The following is a 16,296-nucleotide window of genomic DNA, read 5'->3' on the forward strand; positions in this document are numbered from 1 at the left end:
TTTTTCTTCTCTCCTCAGGTACCTCAGAGGACCTCTTCTATCGCCACTGCCCTTAACAGCAGCGGGGCCGGAGGGTCCCGGCCAGCACAGGCTATTCGTGCCAGGTAACCCCCGGGTGCAGTTGGGTGGCACCCTAAGGAGTGGGAGGGTGTAAGGGAGCTTACCAGGTTATCCGCTTAGGGGTGGGAAGCCCCAACTGGTCACCTCAGCCCCCTCCCTGCCCCGTCCCCGGCCCCCCTCTGCTCCCTCCACAGACCTCGCAGCAACTCCGCCTGGCAAATCTACCTGCAAAGGCGGGCCGAGCGGGGGGCCCCCAAGCCTCCAGGGCCCCCTGCTCAGCCCCCTGGCCCGCCCAACGCCTGTAGGTAATGGAGTTGTTCCCACTCACACCCACCCTCACTTCTGCCACCTGCTTTTCCCTGGTGATGGTTCCCTCTGCAGTGCAGCTCAGCACTCTGGGGCGGGGAGCACCCGGTCCTCCTGACCCTGACTCTGCCCCCTACAGTAATCCCGACCTCAGGAGGAGCGACCCTGGCTGGGAGCGCTCGGACAGCGTCCTCCCAGCCTCACACGGGCACCTCCCCCAGGCCGGCTCACTGGAGCGGAACCGTGTCGCGGGTGAGTCAGCCCAGCAGGGCAGTTGTGTTGGGGACTGGACATGGTCATCATGGGTCCTGCCTGTGGTAGGCTTCAGACCGAGACTCTCGGGGGTGGAGGTAGGGACCAGGGTGAGCATGTAATATGACATTGCGTTTGGGCTCCGGGCCACGGGGTCAGCCCAGGGGCGACTTGAGGCCCATCCGCCCCTAGGTGACAGCGACTCTCCTTCCCCCTCCCCAGTCTCCTCCAAGCTAGACAGCTCCCCAGCACTGTCCCCTGGGAGCAAAGCCAAGCCTGATGACCACCGATCCAGGCCCGGCCGGCCTGCAGTGAGTCCTCTGGGCAGGCACACCCTGCCTCATCCTGGCGTGGGCTTAGGGGCAGAAGGTGGAGCTGGGGGTCAGGGCCGGGACACGTTAACCTGGGTGAGGGAAGGACTGGAACATTAGAGCTGCGCTCGTGTTACTAACCTCTCTTAACCTCTCTCCTGCCTCTTTCTGGCTGCCTTTCTCCCCCTGCGGCCCCTCCCAGAGCTATAAACGAGCCATTGGTGAGGTTAGTGCCAGGGGCCCTGCTTGGGCAGCCCTCTCCTGTCCCCTACCCTGGTTGCTCCTCGGTCCTGTGACACCCCCGCTATGAGCCTCCCTCTCCACCTCGCCGCAGGACTTTGTGCTGCTAAAGGAACGGGCCCTGGATGAGTTCCCCAGGCCTCCCAAGAAGGCTATGGACTACTCATCATCCAGTGAGGAGGTGGAGAGCAGCGAGGAGGAGGAGGAGGAAGGCGACGGCGAACCCTCTGAGGGGAGCAGGGATACCCCCGGGGCCCGGTACTTGTGCAACAACCTGGGCACAGGGGAGAGAGGGGGTGCTGTGAGCAGAGGGGATAGGCTCTGGGGCAGGTCTGAGGGAGGTGGTCCCCTTTCCCAGAGTGGTGAACCCTGGCCTTGCTGCTGGCTGCATCACCCCTTCTAGAGAGGGGGTGAGGGTCTGTGCCCTCCCAGCATCATGCCAGCACAGGGCGGGCCTTCTCGGGTGCCTGTGTGCAGCCGCCTTCCCTGTGTGCCCAGCACAGGGTGCTGACAGTGGGCTGGAGCTGCTCAGTGGAGGCTGAGCGTGTCATGTTTTACAGAGCGAAAACTCTAGTCCCTGGCCTTTACCTGGGTCCTGTGGCCCTTGTGTGGCCGGCAGACCCTCGGGGGGCCTCATGACTTTCCCCTTTCCCGCAGCAGCGATGGGGACACAGACAGCGTCAGCACCATGGTGGTCCACGATGTTGAGGAGATAGCCGGGACCCAGACACCATTCGGGGGAGGGACCATGGTGGTCCAGCGTGTGAGTGGGCCCTCCCCGCCTGCCCCAGTGCCCACTGTGTCCTCTCAGCCCCGACACCAACTCCTCTCCTCTATTTCTGTAGACCCCTGAAGAGGAGCGAGGCCTGCTGCACGCTGACAGCAACGGTTACACAAACCTGCCGGACGTGGTCCAGCCCAGCCACTCACCCACTGAGAACAGCAAAGGCCAGAGCCCCCCCACCAAGGATGGTGGCAGCGACGTAAGTGGGGGTAGAGGCCAGTCCCTGGGGGAGACCAGAGCACCAGCAGCGGGCAGGGGCCTGGGGGATGTTCCGGGGAGGCACTGTGTGAGTGGGGCAGAATCCTGTGACCTGCCTGGACCAGGGTTTCCCTGTGTGGGGCCCTAGGCCAGAGTCTACCTGCGTGCCTGACTGCTGCCCTTCTCATAGTACCAGTCTCGTGGGCTGGTAAAGGCCCCCGGCAAGAGCTCGTTCACGATGTTTGTGGATCTTGGGATCTATCAGCCTGGAGGCAGTGGGGACACCATCCCCATCACAGGTGAGGGCAGGGGACAGGTTTGCGGGACAGTGGCCTGGAGGGGGAGCACAGATGTCCTGATGACACTGCTTTACGAAGCACGCTCACTGGCCTCTCGTTTGGGCCTTAGCCGCTGCCCTGGCGCAGAGGCAAGGAAGGCTTTGGAGACCCCTTCAGCAGAAGACAAAATGTACTCAGAATGGCCAAGGAATCTGGTCAAAAGTGCAAAACTAACGAATGGTGGAGCTCAGACTTGAGTCCAGTGTTCTCTCCAGTCCTTTGCGCACACCCCTAGTCTTCAGTCTTTCCCTGTCCTTCTGCATTCTGAGGCACCCAGACTGAATGTGAGGGGGTGGGGCAGCAGGTGACAGGGCCAACAGGGCCACAGCCCAGCCTCCTCTGCTCTCTTTTCCTCCGCAGCCCTCGTGGGTGGAGAGGGAGGTCGGCTCGATCAGCTACAGTATGACGTGAGGAAGGGGTCTGTGGTCAACGTGAATCCCACCAACACCCGGGCCCACAGTGAGACCCCCGAGATTCGGAAGTACAAGAAGCGATTCAATTCCGAGATCCTCTGTGCCGCCCTTTGGGGTAAGCTGGGGCTGAGAGGTGAATGAGGGGCTCTGGTGTTGCCCGTATGCACCCAGGCCGGGTGAGAGCCTGGCTTGCCTTTGATCTGCCCATGGGCTGCTATTGCAGGGGTCAACCTGCTGGTGGGCACGGAGAATGGGCTGATGCTGCTGGACCGAAGTGGCCAGGGCAAGGTGTACGGGCTCATTGGGCGGCGGCGCTTCCAGCAGATGGACGTGCTGGAAGGACTCAACTTGCTTATCACCATCTCAGGTCTGTGGGCAGAGTCCGGTGGGTCGCTGGCGGGGAGGGGGCTGAGCTCCTTGCTCTTTGCCACCTTCTCCAGCCCGGGAGGAGGGCCGGGAGCCCAGGAAGAGGGGCCGCACTCTCTCACCCTTGTGGGGTCAGCAGGAAAAGGATGGTGGGGAGCAGAGGCTGGACCTCAGTGAGGAAGGGAGTGTGTGTGCGTCCATCCCACAGGGAAAAGGAACAAACTGCGGGTGTATTACCTGTCGTGGCTCCGGAACAAGATTCTGCACAATGACCCAGAAGTGGAGAAGAAGCAGGGCTGGACCACTGTGGGGGACATGGAGGGCTGCGGGCACTACCGAGTCGGTGAGGCTCCACCCAGAGTGGACGGGGCATAGGGACGGACCTAGCTAAGAAAGCCTTGAGGCCAGAGACTTGGGGACCTGGGGCCAGAGGAGCAGTAACAGACTGAGGGGGTGGCCTGCACCCCTGCTCTTTCCTGCCCTCAGTGAAATACGAGCGTATCAAGTTCCTGGTCATTGCCCTGAAGAGCTCCGTGGAGGTGTACGCCTGGGCCCCCAAACCCTACCACAAATTCATGGCCTTCAAGGTAATCCCAGTCTCAACCCCCAAACACTGCTCCTGTGTGTCCTCTCTGTCCTCTGAGCCCCTTTCTCCTCCACAGTCCTTTGCTGACCTCCCGCACCGCCCTCTGCTGGTCGACCTGACAGTGGAGGAAGGACAGCGACTCAAGGTCATCTATGGCTCCAGTGCGGGCTTCCACGCAGTGGATGTCGACTCGGGGAACAGCTATGACATCTACACCCCTGTGCATGTAAGCATGACAACGGGGCAGGTGGCACCACCAGACCTGGCACCAGGCCTGGGGGCTCCAGCGCACCTTCTCCTTCCTAGATTCAGAGCCAGATCACGCCCCACGCCATCATCTTCCTCCCCAACACTGACGGCATGGAGATGCTGCTGTGCTACGAGGACGAGGGCGTGTACGTCAACACGTACGGGCGCATCATCAAGGACGTGGTGCTGCAGTGGGGAGAGATGCCCACTTCCGTGGGTGAGTGAGGGCCGCCTCTGAGCCGCGTTCCCCAGGTGGCCTGGGAGTGTGGCCTGGGAGTGGACTGGACTGCAGCCCCCTCACTCTCCCTCGACCACCTTCTCCCCCTAGCCTACATCTGCTCCAACCAGATAATGGGCTGGGGCGAGAAAGCCATTGAAATCCGCTCTGTGGAGACCGGCCACCTGGACGGGGTCTTCATGCACAAACGAGCACAGAGGCTCAAGTTCCTGTGTGAGCGGAATGACAAGGTGGGAGGCTCCCCTTCGCCAGGCCCCACCCCTGCTTTGGGCCAGCTGGACCAACTCCCATGCCCCACGCCTCTGGGCTGAGTTTGCCGGGGAGGGTGGCTGTGGTATCTTCCTGAGAAGGGGCCTCGGGGAGCAGAGCACAGCGTTTGGCTGGTCGCAGCCTGCCCTTCTCACCCCTCCAGTGTCAGAACTCTCCAGATTCCTACCCGGGCCCCATAGCTCCCCTCCTCTCCAGTTTCTGGCTTTCAGTGAGGGAGGGTGGGAGCACTCCGATAATCTCATTCTGCAGGGCCTCCCTCTCTCAAACACATTCACTCTCTTCCTCTTTTCCTCTCCCAGTTACTTGAGATACCCACCCCCCCACCCCGGTGACCTCTTTTTCTACCCCACTCCAGGTATTTTTTGCCTCAGTTCGCTCCGGGGGCAGCAGCCAAGTTTACTTCATGACTCTGAACCGTAACTGCATCATGAACTGGTGACAGGCCCTGGGCTGGGGCCGCCCCGTACTGGACCCAGCTCCCCCCCGACAGCCAGACTTCCCAGGCCGCCCCTCTTCCCCTCCCTGGGCTTTTGCTTTTACTGGTTTGATTCACTGGAGCCTGCTGGGAACGTGACCTCTGACCCCTGATGCTTTTGTGATCACGTGACCATTTCCCCCACTGTATTCTCTCTCCAAAACTGTGCCTATCCCCACCTTCTGGTGAGGGGCACAGCTTCCCTTTACCAGGCTTCGAGTGGGCCCAGCCCTCCCCCACTTTCCTCCCCTTGAGAGGAGAGTGCTTGGCCTCGGACCCCTTCCCACTGCTGCTGACTGGGCAGGGCCCCAGGCCCCTTCATTTGCACGTCAGGGGAGCCGGCTCCCCCCTTGAATGTACCAGACCCTGGGGGGGGTCACTGGGCCCTAGGTTTTAGGGAGGGTCACCAGCCACTCCAGGCAGGGGCAGGGACCATTTCCTCATTTTCTGAAAGCACTTTAATGATTCCCCTTCCCCCAAGCCCCAGGGAATGGAGGGGGGACCCCCTTCAGCCAAACATTCCCCCCTTTCTACCCCCATCTCCTCTTCTAGCCTCTCCCCTTCCCTGGTGGTGGAGGGAGCAGGAGCTCTCAGCCCCACACCCCCTTGCTTGCATCTGTATATAGTGAGCAGCAAGTAGCCCCCCCTACTCACCCCTCCTCAATGTAGTGGCCTTGGACATCCCGTTTGTTAATAAAGACAATTCAACCAGCTCCCACCATTTCGAGCCCCATTTTATTCTGCTTGTTTTCCTGAGCTGGGTAGAGCTGGCAGAGCCGGAATGTAGGGGGCAGGATGGGTAGGATCTGCAGTTTTGTGTGAGTGGGGGTGGGGTGAACGGTGCTGGGCCAAGAAAACCTTGAAGGAATGACTGATGGGGGGGGGGCATCTTCAGCCTTACCCCTGAGGACTGAGGACTGGCATTCAGGGTACTGGGTACGGCCCCTCCAGCTGCTCCAGGCCAGTGAGGGATAGGGCTTCAGGCTCCAGCTGCCCTGTGTGCAAGCCCTGCAAAGGGGTCTCTACTGCTGCACTGTCAGATGGCTAAAGACAGCTTAAGAGGCCAGAGGGTTGAGGGGCCGGGGTCTGAGGAAAGCTGGGAAGTCGCCAAGGCTGAATTGAGAGTGAACCTTGCTGTCTGGGCTGCCCTCCTGCTGAACCTTCTCAGAGCTCTGACCTACAGGCAAGAGCACACACAATTCCGCTTGAGAATTCAAAATGCAGGTTTATTATCGGCAGTGGGGAAGGATCATAATACAATCCTCCTGGAGATGAGTAGGAAGGTTGAAGGCCACGGGAGCAAGGGCTCAGGTCTGTATGCACGGGGGGAAAGGCAGATGGGGCACCTGGTTGAGGAAACCCCCGAGGAAGATGAGGCCAGAGCCCACGCTGAAGAGCACCAAGGCGGCCCAGAAGCAGATGTTGTCCAGGGCCTTCCCCATGCGCACCCAGTCGGACACCTCCTGAGGAAGAGTGGGCACAAGCGGAGTCATAAGGGGGGCCCTGCGCCATCCAGCAGCACAGGAAGGGGCCTCGGCAGTGCCCCACCTCGCCAGTGGCCTCCTGGTCTCGCGTGCTCTCGGCCACGAAGTTCACGACGTCCACACAGCAGCGGACCTCCGGGGCGGCGGCACCCAGGCTTTGACAGAGCGTAGCTTGTGGAGGACACCGGAGTGGGTTTTAGGAGCCTCCCCGCTGCAGGCACCCTGCCTTAGCTGCCCAGGCCACTCCGCTCACCGGCCCAGGTCCCGCGCCGGTACCGCTGCCCCTCAAACACCAGCTCGCTCCGCGGCTTCTTTAGAATCAGCTCCTCGGCGCGGAGCAGGATGCCCACGGAAGACGCCCGCCTCGGAGGCGAGGCTGCCCGGGGGGCTGCAGGGGGTGGCCCGGAGCCCAGGAGGCGCGGCAGCAACTCCAGTAAAACCTAGGGCAGCGCGGGGACGACGATGGGCTCGCAGCCTCGCCTCCCACCCGGGGGCCGCCCGCTGGCGCTTACGTGGCGCAGCCGCGGGGACATGGCGTGAGTGGTGGGCGTCCGCAGTGATACGTTGAGCACGATGACGCAGTTCATGACAATGAGCGTGGCAACCACCATGACGAAAATTAGGTACCTGCGGAGCCGGGGATGCATGACGTCACCGCATTCCTGATGCATCTGACGTCACAGGCTGGCCACTTCCTCCCTGGTTACAGAGGCCGTGGCTTGTCCTCCGACCTCACAAACACCCTTCCCAACGCAGAGGCTGGGGCTGCGCCCCTAGCCTGTCCCGTCCGCGGAGCCAGACGCCTCCCCCTGCCCTCTCCCCTCTCCCGACAGGGGCAGCCATGAAGGGGACCCCCGGCTCCCTGGACACCCTCCTGTGGGTCTACCACTTCCACAGCTCCACTGAGGTGAGGCTCCGCCAACGACCTCGCCCAAGGATGACACTTCAAGACCCTCTGGGTAGGTCTCCAGCGCCCCCCGCCCCTGGCCTATCACCCGATAACTCCACGGTCCTCGCTCCTTCTCCAGGTGGCCCTCCAGCCCCCGCTTCTGTCTTCCCTGGAACTCGCTCTGACCGCGGCCCAAGAATATCTGGAGCAGAGATTCGGGGAGCTGAAGTCCCTGGAGCCGCGCGAGCCGGAAAAGCAGCCCGCCCCCGAGCCCACCCTGGGCCTGGTGCTGAGAGAAGCCGCGGCCAGTGTCCTGAGTTTCGGCGCCACCTTGTTGGAGGTGGGGCGCTGGGGGGCTGAGGAGGACTGGGAGCGGACAGGCCGAGGGAGGGGGATCGGGCAGCGGAGAGCAGGCACCCCTGCACCCCCCCCACCCCCCCCGCAGATCTCAGCCCTGTGGCTGCAGCGGGAGGCACGGCGACTACATGGCGGCGACAGCAGCCCGGGCCCAGCCTCAGACGCCGGGGATCCGGGTCGAGCGCTGGCCCGGGTCGCCCAGGCCGCGGAGCAGGGGGCTCGACAAGCGGCGGCTGCGGCTGGCGCGAGCACCCGCCTCCTCCTCCAAGGGGCACGGCTATGCCTGTCTGGACGGAGTCTGCAGGGGTCCGCCTCATTCCTGCAACAATGGCGGCGCCAGCTGGGCCTGGGACCCCCAAAGGGACCGGTGAGTGCGCGACGGGGGTGGGTTGGGGGCCCGAGGAGGCGGGGATGGAGGCGCACTGAGCCGGACCGTCCCCAACAGAGATACTCAGGAGACCTCAAAGTGGCGTCCAGCAGCAGGGCAGAGGATGCGGGACCGGAGACTCCACCACTGTCCTAGCCCCAGCCCGCGTGCAAATAAAGCCCTGGAGGGGACAAGACTGCCAAAGCCCCCAGAGCCCCTTGGTTTTTGCCCCGCCCCTTTCCTGACTGCGCCCCTCTTGACTCCGCCTTGTGCTCGTCTGGCCCCGCCCCTCATATTGGCCACGCACTCAGGTGTCTGCGCTCACCTGCCCAGCAGCGGCACGCTCAGAGACGTCTCTGGGATTTTTTGGGCAATTAGAAACAGGAAGACGGTCTGGGCAAGCAGGACGTTGATGGAGACGGTGCATTTCTGGCCGCCGGCTGGAGGGGGCGCCCGGTGAGAGCGGGCCCTGGTCTCCAGGAGCAGCCCTGGGCTTGCGCTTGGGGTGACTCCTTACCCTGCGCAGGCAGGAAGTAGGCGAGCAGCACTAGGCTGGAGATGAGCACGCAGGGCACGATGATGTTAATGATGTAGAACAGCGGCTTCCGGCGAATGATGAGCGTGTAGATGACGTCGGTGTCCCCCGGGCCGTCAGCTGAGCCTCCGTCGTGGCGGCGGATCACCCCTGGGCAGAAGTCGATGGCCCACTCGCCGTTCTCTGCAGAGGGGAGGCGGTCAGCTCGCTCTGGGGTCGTCTCGCTCCAGCCCCACGCCTGACTGGGGAGCCAAGGAGGAGGGTGCAGCTGTCTCCACTAGGGTGAATGGGGCAGGCGGCCTGGACTGCTTAAACCGTGGGCCGGCAGGATGGAGGCAAATCGGGCAGGGAAGGGTGCTCAGGGCGACGGTCCGGAAAGACCGCAAGAGAGGAGGCAGAACCAGTCAGCCCATAGGGAATGATTTCGGGAAAGAGGCAAGCTAAAGCTCGGTTGCCAGAGTCGACCCCCAGTATCGATGGTCTGGGGCGGCCCCGCTCTGAAAGCCCCCTCCGGACCCCGTCGGGGAGCGGGTTTTTTGGAGCAAGAGGGGGCTTCACCAGTATAGGCCTCAGTGTCGATGTCGATCTTGTTGACGGTCTCACCAGCATCGTCCACGGCAAAGACGAACTCCACCTCTCGGGAATTGTAGGTCTGAGAGCTGCACAGCCAGGGTCCAGCCCTCACCCGGCAAGCTCGGGCCTGGACCTGTGCCCCCGATAAGGCTCCACCCGTTTACCCAGGCCCCGCCTCCATGGCTTGTCTTCGCTCCCGCTTAGAACCTAGCCCGGATGTCCCCACCCTAGTGACTTTTCCATCCTGGCTCCGCCCCTGCCCCAAGGTGCTTCCCACAACTTCCGGGCCCTTAGTAACTCTTCCCACCGGAAAACGAGGGAGCAGTTCTGCCAGTCAAAGGGGAAGTAGGTGACCTCCACGGCACAGGTGCTGCGGTAGATGGCCGGGGGCAACCAGCTCACAGAGCCGCCCTCGAGGACCAGCACGTTCGCGTCGTAGGCCACGCCAAACTGGCCGTCGATGCTGTGGGTTCGGGAATCGAGCTTTTGCACATTTCTATGCCACCTTCCTCCCCCTCCACGTACCTTCTGTCCCAGTTAAATCCAGCCCAGCCCCCAGGTCCTGTTCCTCTCCAGGCCCAGCATCAAGCCCGGTCCTCACTTGTTTTCCAGCACAATTTCTGGTAACCACACGAGTTCTGAAGGGACCCGCAGGGTTTCTATGCCCCCGAAGTCGTCCTTGCTGTAGTTGAGTCGGTAATCCTGCCAATCCTAAGGAATGGGGGACCTAAGGATGTCTGCCCTGCAGGTCCCGCCCGATGTTGGAAAGGAGTTTGGAAGAAAGAGGTCCCTGGGTGAGACCCAGCACTGTCCCCCAGCTTTGACTCACGATTCCAATCCAGACGCTGGAAGTGAGGGTCTCCTCTTTCTCATTCTGCAGATGGGAGACTGGGGTCACTCAAGTGCGATTTCAGGGCCAGAGGTGAGCTTTGGGACAGAGCAGCACTGGGACCAGAAATGGGATTTGGGGCTCAGAGATGGGACTTGTTGGGGGGGGGTGGATCTTACCAGTGAGATGAGATTGGTCAGGGTAACCTTGATGGTGATGGTGACAGTGTCCTCAGGCCCCCTCACTGGGCGGCTTCCTGGGTCATAGTTGTCGAAGAGATGGTGATAAAGACGCAATTCCTCATTGTTCCCCTCACTGCTGCCTGGGGACGGGGTGGAAAAGAAGAGGCATGGGGATGAAGAGGCCAGCCGACCTCTCCTCTCTGTCCCCTGGGTGTGCACAAGTCTCTGCTCCCTGGGTCTCTGTCTTGGAGGCTGTATTTTTCAGTGTCTGTCACCTGTATCAATGACATTATGCCTGTGGACCAAACGTTGTGCCTCATTTTCTGTCCTGGTCTCTGTCCTTGTCCTTGTTTCTTTTGTCGTATCTCCCTGTGTGTCCAAATGCCTCCCGCCTCCCCTGATCCCCTTCCATTACCTAGAAGGCCCAAGAAGAGCAGGACACAGAGCAGAGCCTCTGCCATCCTGCTGTCTGGTACTCGGGATTATTCTGAATTTTGCAAGCTGCATGTGTGAGGGGAGGAGGGTGTTAGTTCCGCCCTGGGTTAGGGGACTGTCACCTAATACCCTTTCCACCCCTGCTGCAGCTGGTGACATCTTTCTTGGCTGCTTCAAGAGGCAGCTGCCCCATCCTGTGTTCTGCTCCCCCCCCATCCCAGCATCCTCTGCCTGGTCTTCAGCCAGCTCCCCAGCCTCAGACCTGAAGCTCTCACAACTGGAGCAGCTGATGCAGGTGGCAGTTGGGGTGGGGCAGAGGGACCCTGCTTTCAACATGCAGTGGTATCCTTTGAGTAGGCGGCCCCAGGCAACTCTGCCTGGTGAACACATCTGGGGACATGCTGCACCCCTGGCCTCACACACTTACCCATGAGGAACACACGTTATCACCACCCACAACCCAGCCAAGGTTGCACTAACACAGCTCCTGCCCGCAGAGTTTGGCAAAAAGCAAACCCTCCCATCAAAACCAAACTGTTGCTGCAGAGTCAATTCTAACACATAGCGATCCTATAGGACAGGGTAGAACTGCCCCATAGGGTTTCCAGGCTGTAAATCTTTAGGGAAGCAGACTGCCACATCCACCAGGGCTCATTACAAGTCTCCCATGAAGACATGGTAATGAGACAGGCAAGGAGCCCTGGTGGCACAGTGGTCAAGCGCTCCACTGCTAAATCAAAAGGTCGGTGGTTGGAACCCACCAGCTGCTCTGCGGGAGAAAGATGTGGCAATCTGCTCTTGTAAAGATTACCGCCTAGGAAGCCCTATGGGGCAGTTCTACTCTGTCCTATAGGGTTGCTATGAATCAGAATTGAATTGATAGCAACGAGTTTGTTTTGTTTTGGGGTTTAATGAGACAGACTGTCACAGAGTATTCGTCTGCAGTAACAGAGAAGGCGACCTGCAAAGGCAACCATGTCACAACACAGGGCCTACGGCTTTCCACAACCTCAGCCCCAGGTCTGCAGGCCGCCAGCCTATTTGGTACGGGCGCCAGCCAGAGACGCCTGTTTCTCCTTGACTCTCCCTGCTGCCACCTTGTGGCCACAGATGATAGTGCTGCTTCCCCTTCTACCCCACACACTTTAATTGATCCTTTCAGGGTTAAAGTCAGCTTTTTGAACCACCCTAATCAATCACCTGGTGCTTATTTAAAATGCAGATTCGTAGGCTCCATCCCCAAAGAATCCTGATTGAGGAAGATGGGGGAGGTGGCAATGCCAGGAATATGTATTTTTAAGAAGCCATCTGGGTGTTCCTCATAGGGGTAGGAAGTGCCAGGCTATGCACCTTTTTCACCTTACACATGGCTTCTTCGGCCCAATCCAGAAAAGCAATTACCATTATCCTGAATGTATGGAGAAGGGCTCTAAGGCTGAGGTCCAAGGTCACATAAGTAGACTGGCAGTCATGCCTGAGGCTTATCAATCAACTGTATTGAGCATGTACGCCTGTGTACCATTTTACACTTCATAAAACACTTCCGTGTCCACGATTTAATTGGGCCTCATTGCCCTGCTGGGAGGTTCTCATAGTCACCCCCACGTTCCAAGTAAGGACACCAAAGCCAGAGTGTCCACGTAGCTTGTCTATTTCTCACACATCCTGGACGCCTCTGCTCCCACTGCTAACCGCCTCATCATTCCACATTTTCAGTTCAGACCCTGAGGAGGAGCCCAGGTGACCAGCTCAGATCTTTGCAGGGTTACTACATGAATTAAATACGCTTATTCACCACTTCTGGGTTAGGAACTGGGCCTAGAGTTGTGACAAATGCAGATATTTATCCAAACATTAACGGGTACCTACAAGGTTCCCCACACAGGGCCAGATGCTGTCAATGAGACTGAGATGAATAAGACACGGCCATGTGGGGAGACCTGTAGACAATGACACCAGAACTGTCCAAAAGGTGAAAAACTCCCCTCAGCTGTGGAAGCTATAGACTGGTTGACAAGAAGAAGAGCCTCTCAGAGTTACCTTAAGAAAAGCAAGGTTTAGTGTGAGTTTCCCAGAAGTTTACGTGTGGACTGGGACCGGCCATTCCCGGCTCCGCTGTCTGTCGCACTGTCCTGTGCGTGTCTGACTACCGACCAGCCCGCCTTTCTCTCTGCTCTGTATGTGCCCCTCTCTCTAACTTCTGCTTTCTCATAAAACCAGTTGCTGTTGAGTTGATTCCGACTCATGGTGACCCCATGTGTGTCAGAGTAGAACTGTGCTCCATAGGTCGATCCATGGCTGTCTTTCTATCAGCAGTAGACCACCAGGCCTTTCTTTCTAGTCCATCTTAGTCTGGAAGTTCCGCTGAAGCCTGTTCAACATCGTAGCCACATGAAAGCCTCCACCGACGGACAGGTGATGGCTGCGCTTGAAGTACATTGGCCGGGAATCGAACCCAGGTCTCCCGCATGGAAGGCAAGAATTCTACTACTAAACAATAAACCAAAAACCAAACCCGTTGCCATCAAGTTGGTTCCGACTCATAGCAACCCTATAGGACAGAGTGGAACTGCCCCATAGGGTTTCCAAGGAGTGGTTAGTGGATTCAAACTGCCGACCTTATGGTTAGCAGCCAAGTTCTTAACCCACCAGGGTTCCTTGGGGCAAAACCACATTTGGACCAATAGTCTGTATCTATGTGGTGTAGTGGTTAAGAGCTACAGCTGCTAACCAAAAGGTCAGCGGTTCAAATCCACCAGGCGCTCCTTGGAAACTCTATGGGGCAGTTCTAACCTGTCCTATAGGGTCACTATGAGTCTGACTCTAGAAGAGTGGTGGGGGTGGGGGGAGGGAGTAGAAATCCCTATCTTTTGGTCCCCAAACCCACATATTGCATCCTGGGTCGTCGGTCCCTGGCAAACATACCCTGCAGGACAGCACCTTGCTGTGGAGTCCCCAGCTGGGGTTCTAACTTGTGGGCGAAGGTCTCACTCAGATTGGTGAAGCCCGCAGGCACCAGCTCTAGTCCCCACCCCACAGTGGTCCAGTCCCCGGGTGGGTGCTGGGCTCAGAGCTGCGGGCAGTCTTCTCTCGGTTTGCAGAGGTGCAGTCGCCTGTGGGGCTGAGACTGCCTGCTGGGTTGGTGAAGTCAGGCACAGGCCTGTGAGTTGGGCCTGGGTTTTGTATTTTTATAATTCACATTCCACAGAACCTTAGTGGACCTGCCTAAGACTTTTCTTCCTGGGGACTCCTTGACTTACAAGCCAGAACCAAAGATCTCGGCCCAACAGGAAACCACACCCTTCACCTACTGGCTCTTGGCTCATAGCTCGGAACAGCTGCAGCTGCCACCAGGGCTGTGCCTGCCAGACGTTTTGTTTCTCAGCCCTCAGCGCCTTCACAGTGAAAATAACCCCAAGGTGGTCTGTTGAGAACCCCCTCTGCGTATGACAAAAAGACCCCTGTTTCTTTCTTTTGTGAACAGGGGAAGCGGTTTGGCTGGGCCAGAACAGAGTGGTAGACACTAGTTTCTAGACTGTCTTCCTCACTAGAACCCAAGCTCCCTGATGGCTGAGACCTTAATGCCTGGCTGTATTTAAGGCGCCAAGCACGGAGCCTGGTACGTGATGAAAAAACTACCAGCTGCTGTCAAGTTGACTTGGACTCGTGGCGACCCTACGTGTGTCAGAGCAGAACTGCGCTCCGGAGCGTTTTCAGTGGCTGACCTTTAGGGAGTAGGACCATCAAACCTTTCTTCCAGCTCCCCTCTGGGTGGATAATAACCAACAGCCTTTACGGCTAGCAGCCGAGCACTTAACCATTTGCTACACCCAGAGACTCCACATAATAGGTGCTCAAAGAAATGAAAGAATAAATGAAGGAACGAGTGCCTTATCTTCCCAGCACCGTTCATTCTGAGAACTGGTCTCTCCTCCAACCATGTGACCACACAAGATCTGCCAAGCACTTAGAGATGCCGCCCTCGGGCCAGGGTTAATTGGTTCAGGGGAAGATACCTGACCCAGGCCTGGCCAAAAAAAGTCCCTCCCTGAGAATTTTGTTGAATAGGAACTCGGGAAATCAGCCTCTCTTTGCTGTAGGAGCAAGAAGACAAAATTTAGATGCATGAGGCAGCCATGTTCATGCCTTGTCGCTTAACATGGTCTGAGAGAAAATGCAGTTGAGATACAAATACAAGTAAACACAAAAAGGGCCGTCAGCATCCCAGCCCTGAGGCCCGGCTGCGCTCTCCTCAGGCTGTAGACATTCCCTTTGCTTGAATGAGGTACCTTAGCATCTCCCCAATTGTTGTTGGTGTTAGGTGCCATCAAGTTGGTTCTGACACATAGCAACCCTATGCACCACAGAACAAAACACTGCCGGGTCCTGCGCCATCTTCACAACTGGTGTTATGCTGAAGCTCACTCACTGTTGCAGCCACTGTGTCAATCCGTCTCGTTGAGGGTCTTCCTCTTTTTCACTGACCTTCTACCTTACCAAGCATGATGCCCTTCTCCAGGGACTGATCCCTCCTGTCAACATGGCCAAAGTATATGAGACGTAGTCTCATCATCCTTGCTTCTAAAGAGCATTCTAGTTGTACTTCTTCCAAGACAGATTTGTTCATTCTTTTGGCAGCCATGGTATATTCAATATTCTTCTCCAGCACTACAATTCAAAGGCGTCAATTCTTCTTCGGTCTTCTTTATTCATTGTCCAGCTTTCACATGCATATGAGGTGATTGAAAACACCATGACTTGGGTCAGGCGCACCTTAGTCTTCAGGGTGACATCTTTGCTTCTGAACACTTTAAAAAGGTCTCTTGAAGCCAATTTGGCCAATACAATGAATCTTTTGATTTCTTGACTGCTACTTCCATGGGTGTTGATTGTGGATCCAAGTAAAATGAAATCCTTGACAACTTCAGTCTTTTCCCGTTTATCATGATGTTGCTCATTGGTCCAGTTGTGAGGATTTTTGTTTTCTTTATGTTGAGGTGCAATCCATACTGAATGCTGTGGCCTTTGATCTTCATTAGTAAATGCTTCAAGTCCTCTTCACTTTCAGCAAGCAAGGTTGTGTCATCTGCATAACGCAGGCTGTTAATGAGTCTCCCTCCAATCCCGATGCCCCGTTCTTCTTCATACAGTCCAGCTTCTTGGATTATTTGCTCAACATACAGATTGAATAGGTATGGTGAAAGGATACAACCCTGACACACACCTTTCCTGACTTTAAACCACACAGTACCCCTGTGTTCTGTTCGAAGGACTGACTCTTCTTGATCTATGTACAGGTTCCTCATGAGCACAATTAAGAGTTCTGGAATTTTCTGATTCTTCTTAGTATTATCCATAATTTGTTGTGATCCACACAGTCAAATGCCTTTGTATAGTCAGTAAAACACAAAGTAAACATCATTCTCTGCTTTCAGCCAGGATCCATCTGGTTCCGCATCCTCTTCTGAATCTGGCTTGAATTTCTGGCAGTTCCCTGTCGATATACTGCTGCAGCTGCTTTTGAATGATCTTTGGCAAAATTTTAGTTCTGCATGATAT

The 16,296-nt window shown here is 57.6% G+C and overlaps 3 protein-coding genes across 15 annotated transcripts in view; 2 read left to right on the forward strand and 1 right to left on the reverse strand.

Annotated features, from left to right (window-relative positions):
* The window catches only part of MINK1 (misshapen like kinase 1), a 59,453-nt gene extending 53,634 nt beyond the window's left edge, over nucleotides 1-5,819 (forward strand). For 3 of the 11 annotated variants that reach the window (XM_049861582.1, XM_049861579.1, XM_049861584.1), the window contains 17 exons: nucleotides 19-104; nucleotides 255-365; nucleotides 506-618; nucleotides 841-929; nucleotides 1,132-1,155; nucleotides 1,264-1,427; nucleotides 1,827-1,932; nucleotides 2,015-2,152; nucleotides 2,342-2,450; nucleotides 2,850-3,017; nucleotides 3,126-3,269; nucleotides 3,477-3,611; nucleotides 3,755-3,855; nucleotides 3,931-4,080; nucleotides 4,161-4,320; nucleotides 4,432-4,571; nucleotides 4,967-5,819. In XM_049861582.1, the coding sequence (XP_049717539.1) occupies nucleotides 19-104; nucleotides 255-365; nucleotides 506-618; nucleotides 841-929; nucleotides 1,132-1,155; nucleotides 1,264-1,427; nucleotides 1,827-1,932; nucleotides 2,015-2,152; nucleotides 2,342-2,450; nucleotides 2,850-3,017; nucleotides 3,126-3,269; nucleotides 3,477-3,611; nucleotides 3,755-3,855; nucleotides 3,931-4,080; nucleotides 4,161-4,320; nucleotides 4,432-4,571; nucleotides 4,967-5,050 (2,022 nt within the window). In that variant the 3' untranslated portion in view covers nucleotides 5,051-5,819. The remainder of the gene's footprint in view (nucleotides 1-18; nucleotides 105-254; nucleotides 366-505; nucleotides 619-840; nucleotides 930-1,131; nucleotides 1,156-1,263; nucleotides 1,428-1,826; nucleotides 1,933-2,014; nucleotides 2,153-2,341; nucleotides 2,451-2,849; nucleotides 3,018-3,125; nucleotides 3,270-3,476; nucleotides 3,612-3,754; nucleotides 3,856-3,930; nucleotides 4,081-4,160; nucleotides 4,321-4,431; nucleotides 4,572-4,966) is intronic. The other 8 variants (XM_049861581.1, XM_049861588.1, XM_049861586.1 and 5 more) reach the window with 4 other exon arrangements.
* Nucleotides 5,820-5,821: 2 nt separating this feature from the next.
* CHRNE (cholinergic receptor nicotinic epsilon subunit) overlaps nucleotides 5,822-16,296 on the reverse strand; it is a 40,867-nt gene continuing 30,392 nt past the window's right edge. The window contains exons 1-12 of one of the 3 annotated variants that reach the window (XM_049861601.1): nucleotides 10,718-10,768; nucleotides 10,300-10,442; nucleotides 10,121-10,165; nucleotides 9,893-10,002; nucleotides 9,599-9,754; nucleotides 9,277-9,377; nucleotides 8,701-8,901; nucleotides 8,509-8,623; nucleotides 7,083-7,197; nucleotides 6,824-7,010; nucleotides 6,635-6,741; nucleotides 6,292-6,549 (exon numbers count right to left, since the gene is read on the reverse strand). In XM_049861601.1, coding sequence (XP_049717558.1) covers nucleotides 6,394-6,549; nucleotides 6,635-6,741; nucleotides 6,824-7,010; nucleotides 7,083-7,197; nucleotides 8,509-8,623; nucleotides 8,701-8,901; nucleotides 9,277-9,377; nucleotides 9,599-9,754; nucleotides 9,893-10,002; nucleotides 10,121-10,165; nucleotides 10,300-10,442; nucleotides 10,718-10,763 — 1,482 coding nt within the window. In that variant the 5' untranslated portion in view covers nucleotides 10,764-10,768 and the 3' untranslated portion in view covers nucleotides 6,292-6,393. Of the gene's footprint in view, nucleotides 6,742-6,823; nucleotides 7,011-7,082; nucleotides 7,198-8,508; nucleotides 8,624-8,700; nucleotides 8,902-9,276; nucleotides 9,378-9,598; nucleotides 9,755-9,892; nucleotides 10,003-10,120; nucleotides 10,166-10,299; nucleotides 10,443-10,717; nucleotides 10,769-16,296 lie in introns of those variants that run through there. The other 2 variants (XM_049861599.1, XM_049861600.1) reach the window with 2 other exon arrangements.
* On the forward strand, nucleotides 7,236-13,412 carry C19H17orf107 (chromosome 19 C17orf107 homolog). Its single transcript, XM_049861608.1, has 5 exons — nucleotides 7,236-7,477; nucleotides 7,599-7,799; nucleotides 7,905-8,183; nucleotides 10,040-10,213; nucleotides 13,079-13,412. The coding sequence occupies exons 1-5, from the start codon at nucleotides 7,412-7,414 to the stop codon at nucleotides 13,103-13,105; spliced, it is 747 nt and encodes a 248-aa protein (XP_049717565.1). The 5' UTR covers nucleotides 7,236-7,411; the 3' UTR covers nucleotides 13,106-13,412.

Source organism: Elephas maximus, chromosome 19, assembly GCF_024166365.1.
Source record: "Elephas maximus indicus isolate mEleMax1 chromosome 19, mEleMax1 primary haplotype, whole genome shotgun sequence".
In the NCBI taxonomy this organism is placed as follows: Eukaryota; Metazoa; Chordata; class Mammalia; order Proboscidea; family Elephantidae; genus Elephas; species Elephas maximus.

Coding starts and splice junctions, on each gene's coding strand:
- C19H17orf107 (XM_049861608.1), top strand. CDS start 7,412: ATGAAGGGGACCCCCGGCTCCCTGGACACCCTCCTGTGGGTCTACCAC. Junction 7,478..7,598: donor ACTTCCACAGCTCCACTGAG/GTGAGGCTCCGC, acceptor CTCCTTCTCCAG/GTGGCCCTCCAGCCCCCGCT. Junction 7,800..7,904: donor TCGGCGCCACCTTGTTGGAG/GTGGGGCGCTGG, acceptor CCCCCCCCGCAG/ATCTCAGCCCTGTGGCTGCA.